The sequence below is a fragment of the Opisthocomus hoazin genome, chromosome 19, assembly GCF_030867145.1.
Source record: "Opisthocomus hoazin isolate bOpiHoa1 chromosome 19, bOpiHoa1.hap1, whole genome shotgun sequence".
Taxonomy (NCBI): Eukaryota; Metazoa; Chordata; class Aves; order Opisthocomiformes; family Opisthocomidae; genus Opisthocomus; species Opisthocomus hoazin.
The window spans coordinates 13,945,338-13,959,119 of record NC_134432.1 but is presented as its reverse complement, the minus strand read 5'-3'; the positions used below and the strand labels follow the sequence as shown (position 1 = coordinate 13,959,119).

The 13,782-nt window shown below is 51.8% G+C and overlaps 1 protein-coding gene across 2 annotated transcripts in view; it reads left to right on the top strand.

Moving 5' to 3' along the window:
* Positions 1 to 13,782, top strand: part of VAV2 (vav guanine nucleotide exchange factor 2) — a 152,760-nt gene that overhangs the window by 114,917 nt on the left and 24,061 nt on the right. For both annotated transcript variants that reach the window (XM_075439114.1, XM_075439113.1), the window contains exons 5-8: positions 7,177 to 7,279; positions 9,476 to 9,574; positions 11,066 to 11,134; positions 11,734 to 11,834. In XM_075439114.1, coding sequence (XP_075295229.1) covers positions 7,177 to 7,279; positions 9,476 to 9,574; positions 11,066 to 11,134; positions 11,734 to 11,834 — 372 coding nt within the window. The remainder of the gene's footprint in view (positions 1 to 7,176; positions 7,280 to 9,475; positions 9,575 to 11,065; positions 11,135 to 11,733; positions 11,835 to 13,782) is intronic.

The window sequence follows — 13,782 nt, the reverse complement described above, 5'->3', positions numbered from 1 at the left end:
TTGTCCCCGTTGTCCCCGCAGTGCTCTGAAGAGCTAGGACCTTCGTCCCGATGGGCAGCGAGGTCCCTCCCGGCGCGGAGGAGCCGTGGCAGCAGGGGACAAAAGCCAGCGCCGGGGCTGGGAGCGGATCAGCAGCAGCACGGCGAGGGCCGTTCGCGTGCGCTGCAGAAACGGGCTGTCTGCGTGCGAGCGCGGGGTGGCTGCGGGGTGCTGGTGTCTATAAAGGATGTTCATGCCTTGGTGAACCCATTGTGCTTTCACCTTCGGGGCATCGCGGAGATTGTGCTGGGCTAGGTGCAGCTCCCCAGCGCTGGGTCAGCCGTCCAGCGATCGAGGCAGATAATTGCCTGGAAACAGCTATTAAAAAAAAAAAAAAAGCAAAACAGAGAAAACAAAAGCACAATTAGTGATGGAAAGGGGAGGGGGAACTAAAAGGGTATCCAGGGAGCTAGAAAGTTCTCATATTCCCTGTCTTCAGCCCACCGGCCCCTCGGTTCGCTTTGCCGTCGGCCAGATGGCAGCCAGCAGAGAGCCCGGGCAGATGGCGAGGGCCGGCCGGTTTGCCAGCGGTGCCTGATCGATACTGGGACGAGCAGTAAAGGGACATTTGTCTTCTGCTGCCTGATTTACTTCGGTGTGCCCTAGTGCCAGACCCTCGAGCAGCAGCCGATTTGGGGGGAGTTTGCCCAGGAAATGAGCAGGTCTTTGCCGTGGCAACGATGGGGCGCGTTCGCTGGAGCCTGCACCCCAAAAATCAAAGCGACTCTAGTCCCGAGGATGCTCCCGTGGGTCCGTGGGGATGGGAGCTGCTGCGTCCCACACAGCTACGGCTGCTGGGCGCTGACGGCAGGAGGCAGTTACCCACCTTACTGCGGAGCATCTTCCTCGCTGACCGCTTTCCCATCTCTCTTGGTGGCTGTTTCAGCTGCCCCAAACCATTCCGGTACTTCTGAAGTTGTGCTTAACATTTAACCTAGATTTTCTCTGCTGCCACTTAAGCACTCTGTAGTTATTTTGGCTCATTAAATTTATGAGAGCAATTAATCCTGGTCCTCTTTACAGCACCAGAACCTTCGTTATCATGAGCCTGCTCCACGGCCCCGTCCCTCTGCGCTGGCCCGAAGCCTGGCAGACTCGGGTGGGTTACACGTGGGGTGGGATTTGGGTTGTTTGGTGGCTGTTTGAAGAATTCAGAGTCAGGCAGAAGTGCTGTGAATGGCTGGACATGAAACACATAAGTTGCATGACTTTTATCTCTTTCTTTCTCCTGTAACAGCGAATTGCTTTGCGGGTTGAAGTTGTCGTGTTGCAAAGAGGACAAAGAAAGTGTGTTCGGCAGAGCAGCTCCCACCAAACCCTGCTCTGGCCCTGTCTGTGCTCCCGGGGGGCTTCGTCCTGCAGATCGGTGCCCCCGGTCTTGCTTTGAGCTGCAGCTCACTGGGGGTTTATCCCCAGCAAAAGCACTGGGGATACTGGTGTACTCCCAAACCTTTTCGTTGTAGAGAAGGGGAGCTGCAGAATATCTCCTGCCCGGCCTCGATTTCTCAAGCGATGCGAGTCGTTTGGGCGCAGACTCTGCCAACAACCCGTCTCCTGCCAGGAGCTGCTCACTGAGGTTGCTCCTGCTTCTTTCACTGCTGTCACCAGCGTTGCCTCCTCGTGTCTTCCAAAATAGTGATGTGATCAGCAGAATTTCTCAACTGCGTTAAAAAAAGTAATGAGTAGAGGAGCCAAGGTGAGATGATAAGTTAGCTGCCACTTTTCTCATTATTTGTGCTGTGTTGGAAGAGCCACACATGCCAGCCAGTTAAATAAATGGCTCCGTGGTACAGGGCGCTTGAGCCATAGCCCTTGTAAACGTGTCTTTTCTTCTTTGTCACCAGTAAAGATTTTTATATGTCCTGCTTATGCCATCCCTAGGATCATGTTAGCTGCTGTAACTGTGTGAGGCTCATTCTTGGGATTATAATGTTCCACTTTGAAGGGGGAATGTGAGACCTGAGTAGAATAGATGGCAAAAGGCCTCTCTTGCTATTTCCAGATGCATGTCTCTGTCCAAGTACAATCTGGCTAATTAAAACCCTGCAAGGTCTCCAGTCTGCAGTGCGCATCTTGCACTCCTTCACCCTGAAACCTAAGCCTGCCAGATGTGTTGCAAATATAGGACTCTGCTTGTCCTCGTCTGACGGAGACCGTGAATGAGGGGGTTGGTCAGATGAACCGTCTATTTATAGCTGTAAGTGCAGAGTAAGAATGAGAAAGTCGAGGATTACTGGGGCGAATTGGAGGCTTGCAGCTGCTGGGCAGCTGTCTCAGGGACCCTGCAAATGCACTTCCAGCCTGGACCCCGCGGTGGCTCTGAGGTCTTCTGGCTCTTAACCCCGGCCACAGGGCTGGAAATTTGGGTTTGTCCTTCGGTTGTCTTATTTTAGCTCCTTCTCTCTTCTCCTCCTCTTTCTTTTGCACTTCCTGGTGGTTCTGGCTCTTTCATCAGCGGAGAAAAAGCACCGCCGTGGTTTGGACAGGGTTTTGGCATGGTGGGTTTGTCCTAAGGGACTCACTTGGGCTCATACTTGAATTCTTGAGGCTGGTTACAAATTCATCAACTTCCCAGAGTAGCTTTTATAGATAAAGAGGTCCTTCAGTGGCCCTCGAGACCATCAGAGCTTCACCAGTTACCCTCCTCATCCACAGTGTCATTGCAAACGTAATGTGCAGCATTCCCTTAGCGTGGTGGACCTGCTGCAGATTATTTACTGGGGCATCATGGACCATCTGTGCCCGTCCTGTAGTGTGGGCAGCCCAGTCCGGAGCTCATCTTCTCCCAAAGCCCAGAAGCAGACTGTGCACTCTGTTTTGGCCCAGCGCTGAGCTATGGAGGGCTGGTTCCCAGTGGTGGGAGCAGTGGGACCAGTGCCTTCACCCAGGGCAGTGAGGTTCTTCCTCAAACTAACTCAGCTTTGGCGTCCTGTCTGGGGAGGTGGCACCTGGAAGTGCCAGGGGTCCTGGAGAGACCTTGCCCTTCCTCAGCTCACTCCTTCCATGTCCCTGTCTGTCCCTTACGCCAAGGCAGCAGCCTGGCATCGCTCCCTCTGGTAAAGGGGCTGCTCCTTGGCATGGCTGCTGCCTGCTTGGGAGGGCGTTTGTACAGACCAGGCATTGCCAGCGAGGAAGAGCTCAGCCAAAAGCGTTGGTTTTGCCTGAAATTGCCTTATTTATGAGAAGCTTTATTCTTTTTGCTTTGAATGAGCTTTCCTGGCTAGGCAAGTTGCTGCCAGCCAAAGCTGGTTACATCCATCCTAATAGCAGTAATTGTAAATTCTGCTGTTAGCTCTGAAGGGCGGATAAAATCCCTTTTCTAAACCCAGAGCTGTCAATGAATCTCCTAATCCGGACAGCAGATCGTAGGCTCTGATACCCGCAAGTAACTCACAGACTCTGCTGCTTTTATTGAAGGAGGAAATTGCTTTTCTTTGTGAAGAATGAGGTGAGGATCTGGCCTTCCTGGCTCAAGTTGTTCGGTCTACGCGTGACATGCTTTGGATGCTGAGTTTATTGCCTCTCACAGCAAGCGACCGTGCTAAACACGAAAAATACCTGCCCCGCTTTCCCTCCCCTTAAGGCATTTAAAATTTAGTATGTTCTGAGGTTGCCACCGGCTACAGTCATCCCCGTGCCTGCTCTCTTTTTTGGTGACGGGTAGGGTGCATGTTTGCAACTCTGACAGACAAAATGCGGAGACCGATGAAAATCAGTGTGTGCAAAGCAGCGGCATCAGCAGCCGAACACGCGCCAGCAAAGCTTGGCCGCTCGCTCCCTGCTCTGGGAGAGGCCGAGCTGCACGTTTTACTGCTCTGGTGTTTCTCAGAGATGTACTAGGAAGGGGTTTTAATAAATAAGGGTCCGCTGAACAAAGGTATCGTTTTAATACCACCACAGCTGTCGGGTTTGAGCATCTCTGCTGCCTCTCCCCTGAGCTCTGAAATGGAGATGTCTTGCTGGATGGCCCCAGGGCGAGGGAGTTGTCCCTATTTTTTGCCTCAGGCCAGAAATCGGAGATGAGAAGGGCTTGTACTGGTGTTGATGAGCAGGGACGAGTGGAGCAGCCGGGACCTGGCTCCTTGGTTAGAGCAATGAGAGCGGTGAGGTGGTGTGAGAGGTGCAGCGTTTGTGTCAGATGGCTCTTGGCAGTTCTGTGGGAAAATATGCTGTGTTTGCCCTCGGAAGGCGTGCTTGCCGCTTTCCTCATGGCCCAGCGGAGCTGGGGCCAGGCTGGGCCAGGTCCGTGGGGCACTGGTCCTTCTCCAGGCTCGATCCAGGCAGCCCGTGATTTAGCAAAACCCCTTCAGCATCCCATGCTGCTGCCTGGGTTTCTAACAGTGATGTCCTGGTGCATGCCCAGCCGTGATCCAGAGCTCGTGGCTCCTTGGTGGAGGAGAAAAGGAGGACTTCTTCAGGCTGGGACCCCCGTATGGCAGCAGGCTGCGGACGGGCGATGCTGGGGTCTGAGGCTTGGACTTGGCGCCGGGTTGTGCTTGTGTGCAGGAGAGGAGGTGCAGGTGATGCTCAGGATGTGGGGCTTCCGAGGGACGCCTCCAGATGCCATCTTCTCCTTCGTACATAGCCCAAAGCAGCTGCTGAGAGCTCTCGTTGCTGGTGATGAGCAGCCATCATGTGAAGGGGGCTCTGCTCCAGCAGCAGCATCACCGCGGCACTCGCCATGGTCAGGTCACACCCAGCTGGGCTCGTGCTCACGACATTAATCCAACCATACGCTTCCTAACGACCCTCGAGCCAGGGAAATGATGTATGGAGAGAAAGCCAACAATCCGAGAGGTGCGGGCGGGAAGGGAAGATTAATCAGGAACCAGGAGTTACTCGCTCTGGAGAAGGAGCGGAGCTGAGAATATAAATATTGGTACAGATAATAACAGTGACGGCGACGCTTGGGAAGGGGAAGATGGATCACCAGCTATTAGTGGGCATTATTACAGCAGCTGCAATGCATCACTCTGGAAGAATGGGACGGATACATCGTGCCAGTGTATTTATTTAAAATCCCCAAACTTTTATTAAATAAATCTGTTTCTAAAAATAGAAAGAACTGCGTTTAGAAAAGAAATAAAGCCCAGTTTTGCAAACAGATGTGCTCCGCTGCTCCATGCTGTATAACATAGAGATGTCGAGTGTTGCAGTTTGAGCACAGTTTTACACCTAAGTGTATTTGTATGTAATTAATACCCATCTTGAAAGAGACAGCCTGTAAAATATGCAAAGGCTGTTTGATATTCCAGCGTTTCACACTGTCCTGATCCCATGGGGCTGACTTCAGTGGGAGCTGTTAGCAATCAGCACCTGTAGATCTGAGCGCTAGAATTATTATTGTTAATTGGTATTTATTATAGGTTGAATTTTCTAAAGTGTTCTAAGACTTATGAACCCTTGGGGGTGGAGGTTGTAAAGGCTTAGATGATGAAGTACCTAACACCATTACCTTTAAATACAAATTGGGCACTACATCTCGGTGATGCTTTTAAAACCTGTGCTTGCAGGGGCATCTCCTAAGTGATGTAGGCGGTTCTGAAAATGTGACTTTTTTGCTGCTTAATTTATGTCTGATGTAAATATAATTACTGGGTTTTGCTTAGCACTGGGGCTGAGCATCACCGAGCTGAGAGCCTGCCCCTCCTCTGGGACACGCTGGATTAGGAATCGCCCAGTTACCCATCAGGGCAGGGATTGTGCTTTATGAGAGTCCGTGCATCGCCCAGAGAAACTGGATCTAGAGCTTGCAAACCTCGACGTGGTGCCCGTGGCGGCGGGAGAGCGGGGCCATTGCTGAGCTCTGCCCGGGGCTGAGCCAGGTGTTGCTGCGGGTCCCTGCGCAGCCCTGGCAGCTCAGTTCAGCTCATCCCTGTCGCGCTTCCCCTCACTGGGGCAGGGCTGGGTTGCTCCCATCTACTGAAGGGGGCCATAGGGTGAGTGTTTAGTGTCAGAGCTACGAGGATGAGGAGGGGACTGGAGCATCTGTCCTACGAGGAAAGGCTGAGGGAGCTGGGCTGGTTCAGCCTGGAGAAGAGAAGGCTGAGAGGGGACCTTAGAAATGCCTCTAAAATCTGCAGGGTGGGGGTCAGGAGGATGGGGCCAGACTCCTTCCAGTGGTGCCCAGTGACAGGACAAGGGGCAACGGGCACAAACTGAAGCAGAGGAAGCTCCAGCTGAACATGAGGAAGAACTTCTTCCCTCTGAGGGTGACAGAGCCCTGGCCCAGGCTGCCCAGGGAGGTGGTGGAGTCTCCTTCTCTGGAGATATTCCAGCCCCGCCTGGACGCGGTGCTGTGCAGCCTGCTCTGGGTGACCCTGCTTGGGCAGGGGGTTGGACTGGGTGACCCACAGAGGTCCCTTCCAGCCCCCACCATGCTGTGGTTCTGTGTGCTTACTGCTTGGAGTGGATGTGGGCTGCTGTGGCAGTTTGCAGCCCTAACAAGGGAAGGGAGATGGTTTCTTTGGTGTGAAGGAAGCCTTTTCTCAAGAAAAAGCAAAAGCAGGCCACGAGTGAGCGCAGTGCCTTAAACATACCACAGTCCAACCTGCTAAAATTTGTTTTGTAGGTACAGTATGGCTAAAGTCATTGACATGAGAGCTGCTCCTTGTCGTAAAGAGGAGATGCAGGAGACGAACAGGAGGCTGCGGACATATTTGGGGGCAGGTGGAGCTGGACCTGGCTTGGTGCTGGGCTCGGTGGTGTGCAGTGATGGCTCAGATGGTCCTGCTTGGCCGGCGAGTCCGTCTCGGCCAGGCCGATTAGTGCCGGGCGAGAGCTCTGCAGGGGCAGAGCTGGCAGACCGTGGCAGACTGGGCATCCCAGGCGCGCCTGGCAAGGGCTCGAGCAGCTTCTTGGCTGCGATCCCCGCTCACGTTGAGCAGCGTTTCGCCTTTTCCAGCCTCCAGCAAGTGGGAGGACCTGTGCAGCAGGTACTGATCCAGGAAAAACAAGGCTTCCCAAGGCAAACAGGGAGCGGGGACTGAGCGTGTCAATGCTGTGGGCCAGGAGGGTTTTCCTATTGTCTTGGTTATCCTCCCTCCTTGGTGCGAGAGCAGTTGTCGGTTTGTCTGATCAAGTGACAGCGAATGTGCCCTCTTTATTGTTGCTAAATCGCTCTCCTTCTCGTTCCAGCGAACATGATCTGGGGGAGGATATTTATGACTGCGTCCCCTGTGAAGATGAAGGCGATGATATCTACGAAGATATCATCAGAGTGGAAGTTCAGCAGCCCATGGTAACAATTTATATGCATTTTTTTAACGCTGTGCCTTGGTGGGAGGGGAAGGGAGAAGATTCAATTAAATAAATAAGTATCTGCCAATGACAGGTGATGCTGCAGGGAAGCGAATCGCTTTGCATCCTTCCTTGAAACTGAGCTGCCTCATGAGGGGTGAAAATAAGCTGAGCTGGGATGGTGCTGGCCCAGAGGGGGTTCTCCAAGAGGTTTTCCAGCCCATCTTGTCATCTGAAGGAGTTTCGGGAGGAGGAAGGGAAAGGGAGAACTAACAAGCCCTAAAAGATAAGCTAAAAATAGCAGCTGGCTGCTGAGCCAAGGCAGCGTGTGTCGGTGCAGCCCTTCCTGGGATGGGGAGCGCGGCGGCTCTGCCCGCTCCAGCAGCCAGATGTGCCGTGTCTGCCACCGGTGTTTTTAGATCGGGGCGAGCGCTGACAGATCTGTGCGTGGAGGATCCAGCACTTGTTTGTGCCTGTTGCCACTCCTGCCTGGGTGTCTCAGAGCAGGTAGATGTTTACGGCAGAGCTTTCTGGGGCAGCAGGGATCTTTGTGGCTTTAGGGACAAGCAGCCGACCCTGCTCATCATCTCTAAAAGCCTTTCAGTGATGGGGAAACCTGGGTGTGCAGCATGCACAGCCTCATGGAGGGACTTGGCTGAACTCCAAGGGCTCTGGTGCAAGTATCATGCCCCGTGGATGAGCCAGGAAGGTGCTGGTGGCCCTTGCATCTCCCCAGAGGTGCTCACAGCCACCCTCGCTACCTGTGTCCCCAGCGCCGAGGAGATGGGCTGCCCTGGCTTCTGCTAATGCAGAGCTGGAAGGGACCTTGCAACCGGAGTGTGGCCTGCCAAATTTCCCCCCACCCTCTGACATCTGTCATCCCCAGGTTTGTTCAGACTGTGATTACTGTCTTCTAGCTGCAAGCAGTACATACCTGCCCGTAACGAAGCAGGATCAACGGGCAAGTTGAGCGATCAGTTAAATCCCCGGAGCGGGGTGCGTGGCTGTGCTGGCCGAGGGGCTGGGGACCACGGAGGGCAGGGCTTCACCCCACGGAGCCCGGCAAACGGGCCAAGCTGTGGGGCAGCGATGCCCATGTGGATTTTCTGAGCCATCCCAAGCCTGGCTGCGAGTGGTACCAAGATCATGACGATGGTGGTTGGGGCATTTCATCCCTTTGTGCCTTGTCTGCAGCTTGAGCAGCTCCCTGTGCACCAAAAACCTGTCTGGATCCAGGAGCCGGGCACAAAATACTCCTGATCCTGCCAAAGCACATCGAGCTGTGCACAGACACTGGTAGCAATGCAGAAGTCTGCACAGCTCCTTGGTCACCAGTGTTTTTACCGGGTTGCCATCGGTTGCAGAAGCCAGCTGGCCCGGGAACTGGCCCTTGGAAAGGTTTTGATAGGAATTTCTTGTATAAAAGGCAAAAATGGGGGAAAACTCCCACCATGTGGGTGCCCTGCAGCCAGGTAGTGCAGGATTAAGGTCAGTAGAACTGGTAATTTTTCACTGTCCCCTCCACAGTGTTTTATGTTTTCTTGGACACTGCTGAGCAGTGATGGAGTCGATGGCTCTGACTCCCTTTCCTTCTCTTCCCTGAGTAAAAGAGTCTGATTTTAATATAAGCACCCACTTATCTGTCTAAATACTGGATTTCTTTTTTAAGATTTGTTGCAATAGCAAGTGTGTAATGCTAATTGATTTCTTGTATTTCTGCATGCTTCAGATTAGATATATGCAGGTAAGATGCATTTTTTAAAATATTGGTTTCCATCCAGCTGAGGTCTGAGCTGTGAGTAAAAGGGGGTGTGTGTAGAAATCTAACATATTATTTATGACCCACTTAGGCTGTGTTGTGAGTTTCATCTTAAACAAAAAAAATTGGGGAACCCAACATTTCTCTCTTTATTCGTTAGCTGATAGTCTTTGGTGATGTAGCTACAATAAATGCAAAAAATGTAATGCTTGCCATGTTGAAACATACTGAATAGCACATCCAGGATTCCTTCCTAATTTTTTTTGATAAAAATAGTTGCCTTTAACATAAACCAGTAACAGTACTCCCCTGACTTTCCCAACTTGTGCTTGTTCGGAGTTTGCCGTTACTGAAGGCTGAACTGGAGCTCTGCTCTGCATGAGGTTGCTGGACCGCTCTTGAGAGTACCTGACCATGCGTGATTTTCCCTTTTTCTAGAAAATGGGAATGACGGAAGATGACAAAAGAAATTGCTGTTTGCTAGAAATCCAAGAAACGGAGGCCAAATACTACAAAACACTTGAAGATATAGAAAAGGTAAGAACGGAGCAGTCTTTTCTGTACCATCGCCTTCCACCTCATCACTTGGTCTTGCGTTAATCTCGCTGTGTTAGTTCTCGCCGCGAGAGCTGGCAGCTGCGATGAGGCAGGATCAATGCATTCACGTGTAAAATTGGAGAGAAGGAGGATCCAGAAAACCCATACTGACAAGCACAAATGTGCAGCCTGTAACCGCGGGAGCCAAACAGCATATTTTTTCTGATCGCTGCGTATTGGAAATAGGCTGAAAACCTTCCTGCTGCGTCCCCCCTGCCCTGGGGTAAGAGACTCCCACTCCTCGCTCTGCCAGGCCGTTCTTGCCAAGAAGAGCCGCGTCTGTAGATACCTTATCACTTTGATTGCTACGGAATCATTTCTTTGTTCTGGGCCTTTTTCAAAAGTGTTAAAGCTGTGCTGACTTGTCATTGAAACTAATTGGATTAAAAGTAGCATTTTGCTGCCTGCATTCGTGGCGTTTAATTGGTTTTGATAAATTATTGTTGTGCCTTTCTTTTGAAAAAAAAAATAAATGAACACCTCAGGAAGACAGCGGAGTGGTGGATGTGGCTGGAGCGTGGAGGTGGTTTCTGCTCTGAGGAGTGCAGCAGGGATGAAGAACAATAGAGAAAATTAATCTGCCATTTCTAATCACCCTAACGCTTTTGTTTCACCCTTTTTTGCAATTATTTACCTCTATCTGCTGAAAGTTCCCGCAAAGAAAGCCGTGAGCGAAACCGGCACGGTGCAGTAACATTGCCCATTTTCCATAGAAATGCCCCAATGTATGTGGCGTTGATGTAAAAGCCCTTGCTCCTCGGGAACAGCCACAGCCCTGCTTGGTCAGTCTAGAGGAAGAGTTAAATTATCGCTTTGGTATCCATGAAAAAGGCTGGCGAAGGCTTGGTAGGTTCTGACAGCGTCTTATGGGCAGAGGGTCCTGTCTTTGGTGCATTGCATTGGGGTTTTTTTTGCAGTTACCAGTCAGGAAGACATTTCTATTAATATGTATTTGTTCAGAAAGGCATTTCCAATGTAATCACATCATCGGCGCTTTTTCAAGGGCAAAATTCTGGTGAGATAACCAAAGAGCTGAAAAGGTGCTGCAGAGCTCTTCCCGACAGCAGCGAGGTGAAGAAACTGCACGGTTTCCATCCCTCTCCCTGCAGGTTTGGCAGGAGAGGGGTCTGCGCCCACCCGCGCCTGGGGGTCTTGCACCTTCCCACCCCCGACGCGGGGGGCAAGGGGAGCGCAGGGTGGGGGCACCCACGGGGGTGCCTGGCTCCCTCTCGGGTCCCTGGCACAGCCCGGTCTGGAGAGTTGCGTTGCCGTTCGTCTTCCTTTGCAAGTGATTAAATTCATTAAAAGCTGGCTGCTCCCTGCCCAGGTAAAGGCGGCTGATGAAGCAGGGAAAAATACCTGCCATGCACAAAACCCACCTTCCTCCCTCCTCTTCGGTGTTTCAACCGCTTTTCCCTTTACCTCTTGCAGAACTATATGAACCCCCTGAGGCTGGTGCTGACTCCCCAAGACATGGAAGCTATTTTTATCAATTTGGAGGTAACGGCGTAGACGTAGTGGCTTAAATCTTTGTTCTTTTCACGGCAGCTCTGCCACCTTCCTGCTTAACTGAAGGCTCAGATTTCATGTTAGATTTGTGCATTCACCTGTAGAGGTTCAGTCCTTCATGTGCTGCGGAGCTTGAACGGGTTTAGGAGATATTCTTTAACACTCAGTTTTAGAGCTGGGCATTATATGAACCCTAGGTAAGAAAACAATTTTATACGGAGGATATTCGAGCGCTGGGGCTGTGTATTTCAGCTGTACTGAGATGGTTTACGCACACTGCAATGAAGGAATTGATTCCTACTCTGGCTTGCACGTGGTCTGGGTTGGAGCCTGCTCGTCTCCTCCGCTCCCTCCAGACCTGCAAAAGGGACTTCAATGCACATGGAAATCGTGGGGCATAACCTCCTAACAGAATTACACCCTGGCCGTTTAGGGCTGCGTCTCACTAGAATGACCTGTTTTAAAAACAGCTAAAAAGAGAATAAAGAGAAAATGACTGCCTGATGAAGTGGTGAATGTGCATTTCTTTAGGCTGTGTTTGCCCACTCGCTTTGGCTGTGTTTAAAGTATTGATCGTTTCTTCGTTTTAGGACCTAATTAAAGTGCACTTCAATTTCCTGAGAGCCATCGACGTCTCGATGATGTCTGGAGGAAGCAGCCTGGCAAAAGTGTTTCTGGAATTCAAAGAGAGGTAAAGGAAACCCAGTATTTGGGCAGCTCCAGTTTCAACAGAGACGGGTTGATGTTTGCAGGGCCTGTTCCAGAGTTTGGAGCAGAAATGCCTGCTGCAGCAGACTGGTTTTGTATCCTCCGCAGCTAGATGCTCTCAGGCAGCCGAAACATCACTCGGTGCTGACACTTGAGCAAGCAAATCCAGCCATGATGGTGTCGGGTCGCCCAGAGCAGAGGCTGGGACATGTCAGAATCCCAGCATGGTCGGGGTTGGAAGGGACCTCTGTGGATCACCCAGTCCAACCCCTGCCGAAGCAGGGTCACCCAGCGCAGGCTGCACAGGACCTTATCCAGGCGGGTCTGGAATATCTCCAGAGAAGGAGACTCCACAACCTCCCTGGGCAGCCTGGGCCAGGGCTCTGTCACCCTCAGAGGGAAGATGTTCTTCCTCGGGTTCATACGGAACTTTCCATGCTTCAGTTTGTGCCCGTTGCCCCTTGTCCTGTCGCTGGGCACCACTGATAAGAGTCTGGCCCCATCCTCCTGACACCCACCCTGCAGATATTTATTGGCATTTCTAAGGTCCCCTCTCAGCCTTCTTTTCTCCAGGCTGAACAAGCCCAGCTCCCTCAGCCTTTCCTCTCTGGCTGACCTGGATAGGTCGGCGTGGCTCCTGTGGACTCTTGCTCCTGCAAGCCCGTGTCTGCCTTTTGCTGGGCTGGCTGCCCTGTGGGACCGGCTGTTCTGCCGGCTGACCGTACGATGTGTTTACAGGGATGCGTTGGAGGGGATAAAGATGGGAACGCTCAGATTGTGGCGAGCCAGAATGGAGTAGAACCCTGCTCGCCTTTGAGGGTTTATTCTAGTCTCCTGCAAGCGGCAGCGGGGCTTTGAGGGCCTGTGATGTGGTGGGATGATTCCTTCGCAGGGGAGACGTCGCTCCGGTTGGATCAAAGCGATTGCTCACTCTGAAAAATTGCGTAGTTGGCATTGCTCGTGGCCCGCACCTATTGCATGATGAATAAATGTGGAAGTTGCTTGCACAAACAGAATAGGTTCTGTGTTTAGGCAGCTGTGAGCAGGAGTACCCCAGAACGCAAAGATAAGGTTAATAAAAGCCTTTAATATCCTTAATACTAATCAAAGGCCTGATTCATTGTGGAATCGTGCCAGGGTGTTATTTCACTGTGATTAAACCAGTGTCTAGACACAGAAACGCCATTCAGAAGTCAATAACTCCAGAAATACCATCTGCATTAATAAGACACCGTAAGGTCAGATATTCCATCATTCACAGCGCCTCTTTCTAAAAAGGGAATGTTTTCTGGGTTAAATTAAAAAAAAAAAAGTTTCTGAAGAAGAATGCAAATAATTTAAAAATACTCATAAAACTCACTTAGGTGATCTTGATCTCCTAATTCCTGGCTTGGCTCCGTGCCTGCCGGTGCCATCCCCGGGGCAGAGCTGTGCACGTGGGGAGCAGGGGAGGGACGCGGGAGGAGTTGTGGAGGTGGCACTGCTCCCCAGGGAGATCTGCAGGGCTGTGCGGGCGCGCGAGGCTCGGTTGTGGGCTGACAGCCTTTAAATAAACGTTTGCTGCTGTTAATTTGCTGGTGGGAGCTCAGCAGAGCGCTGGTAGCTGGTGGGTTTCATGCAGGTGTGTGCCCAGTTCCTAAGGGAGTTTGGAAGCAACTTTTTGAAGGAGCTAAAAGCCTTCCTGAGAGGCAAATGCAGGAGCCAGACCGACGGCTGCGAGGTGGCAATGGCGTTGCCAAAGCTGCTGTGTTCAGCCCGTTGGGGTCTTGAGGACCTCAGCGTTGTGAGGAACTGCTGCTCATGGGGAGTTTTGGCTTGGAGAACACCCAAAACTGAGCTCTCGGGGATGAAGAGTTTGGAGCAACCTGATCTGTTTGGAGCAGGGTCCTCCCTACGTCAGGAAAGATGATGATACCTCATTTTCCAGCAAG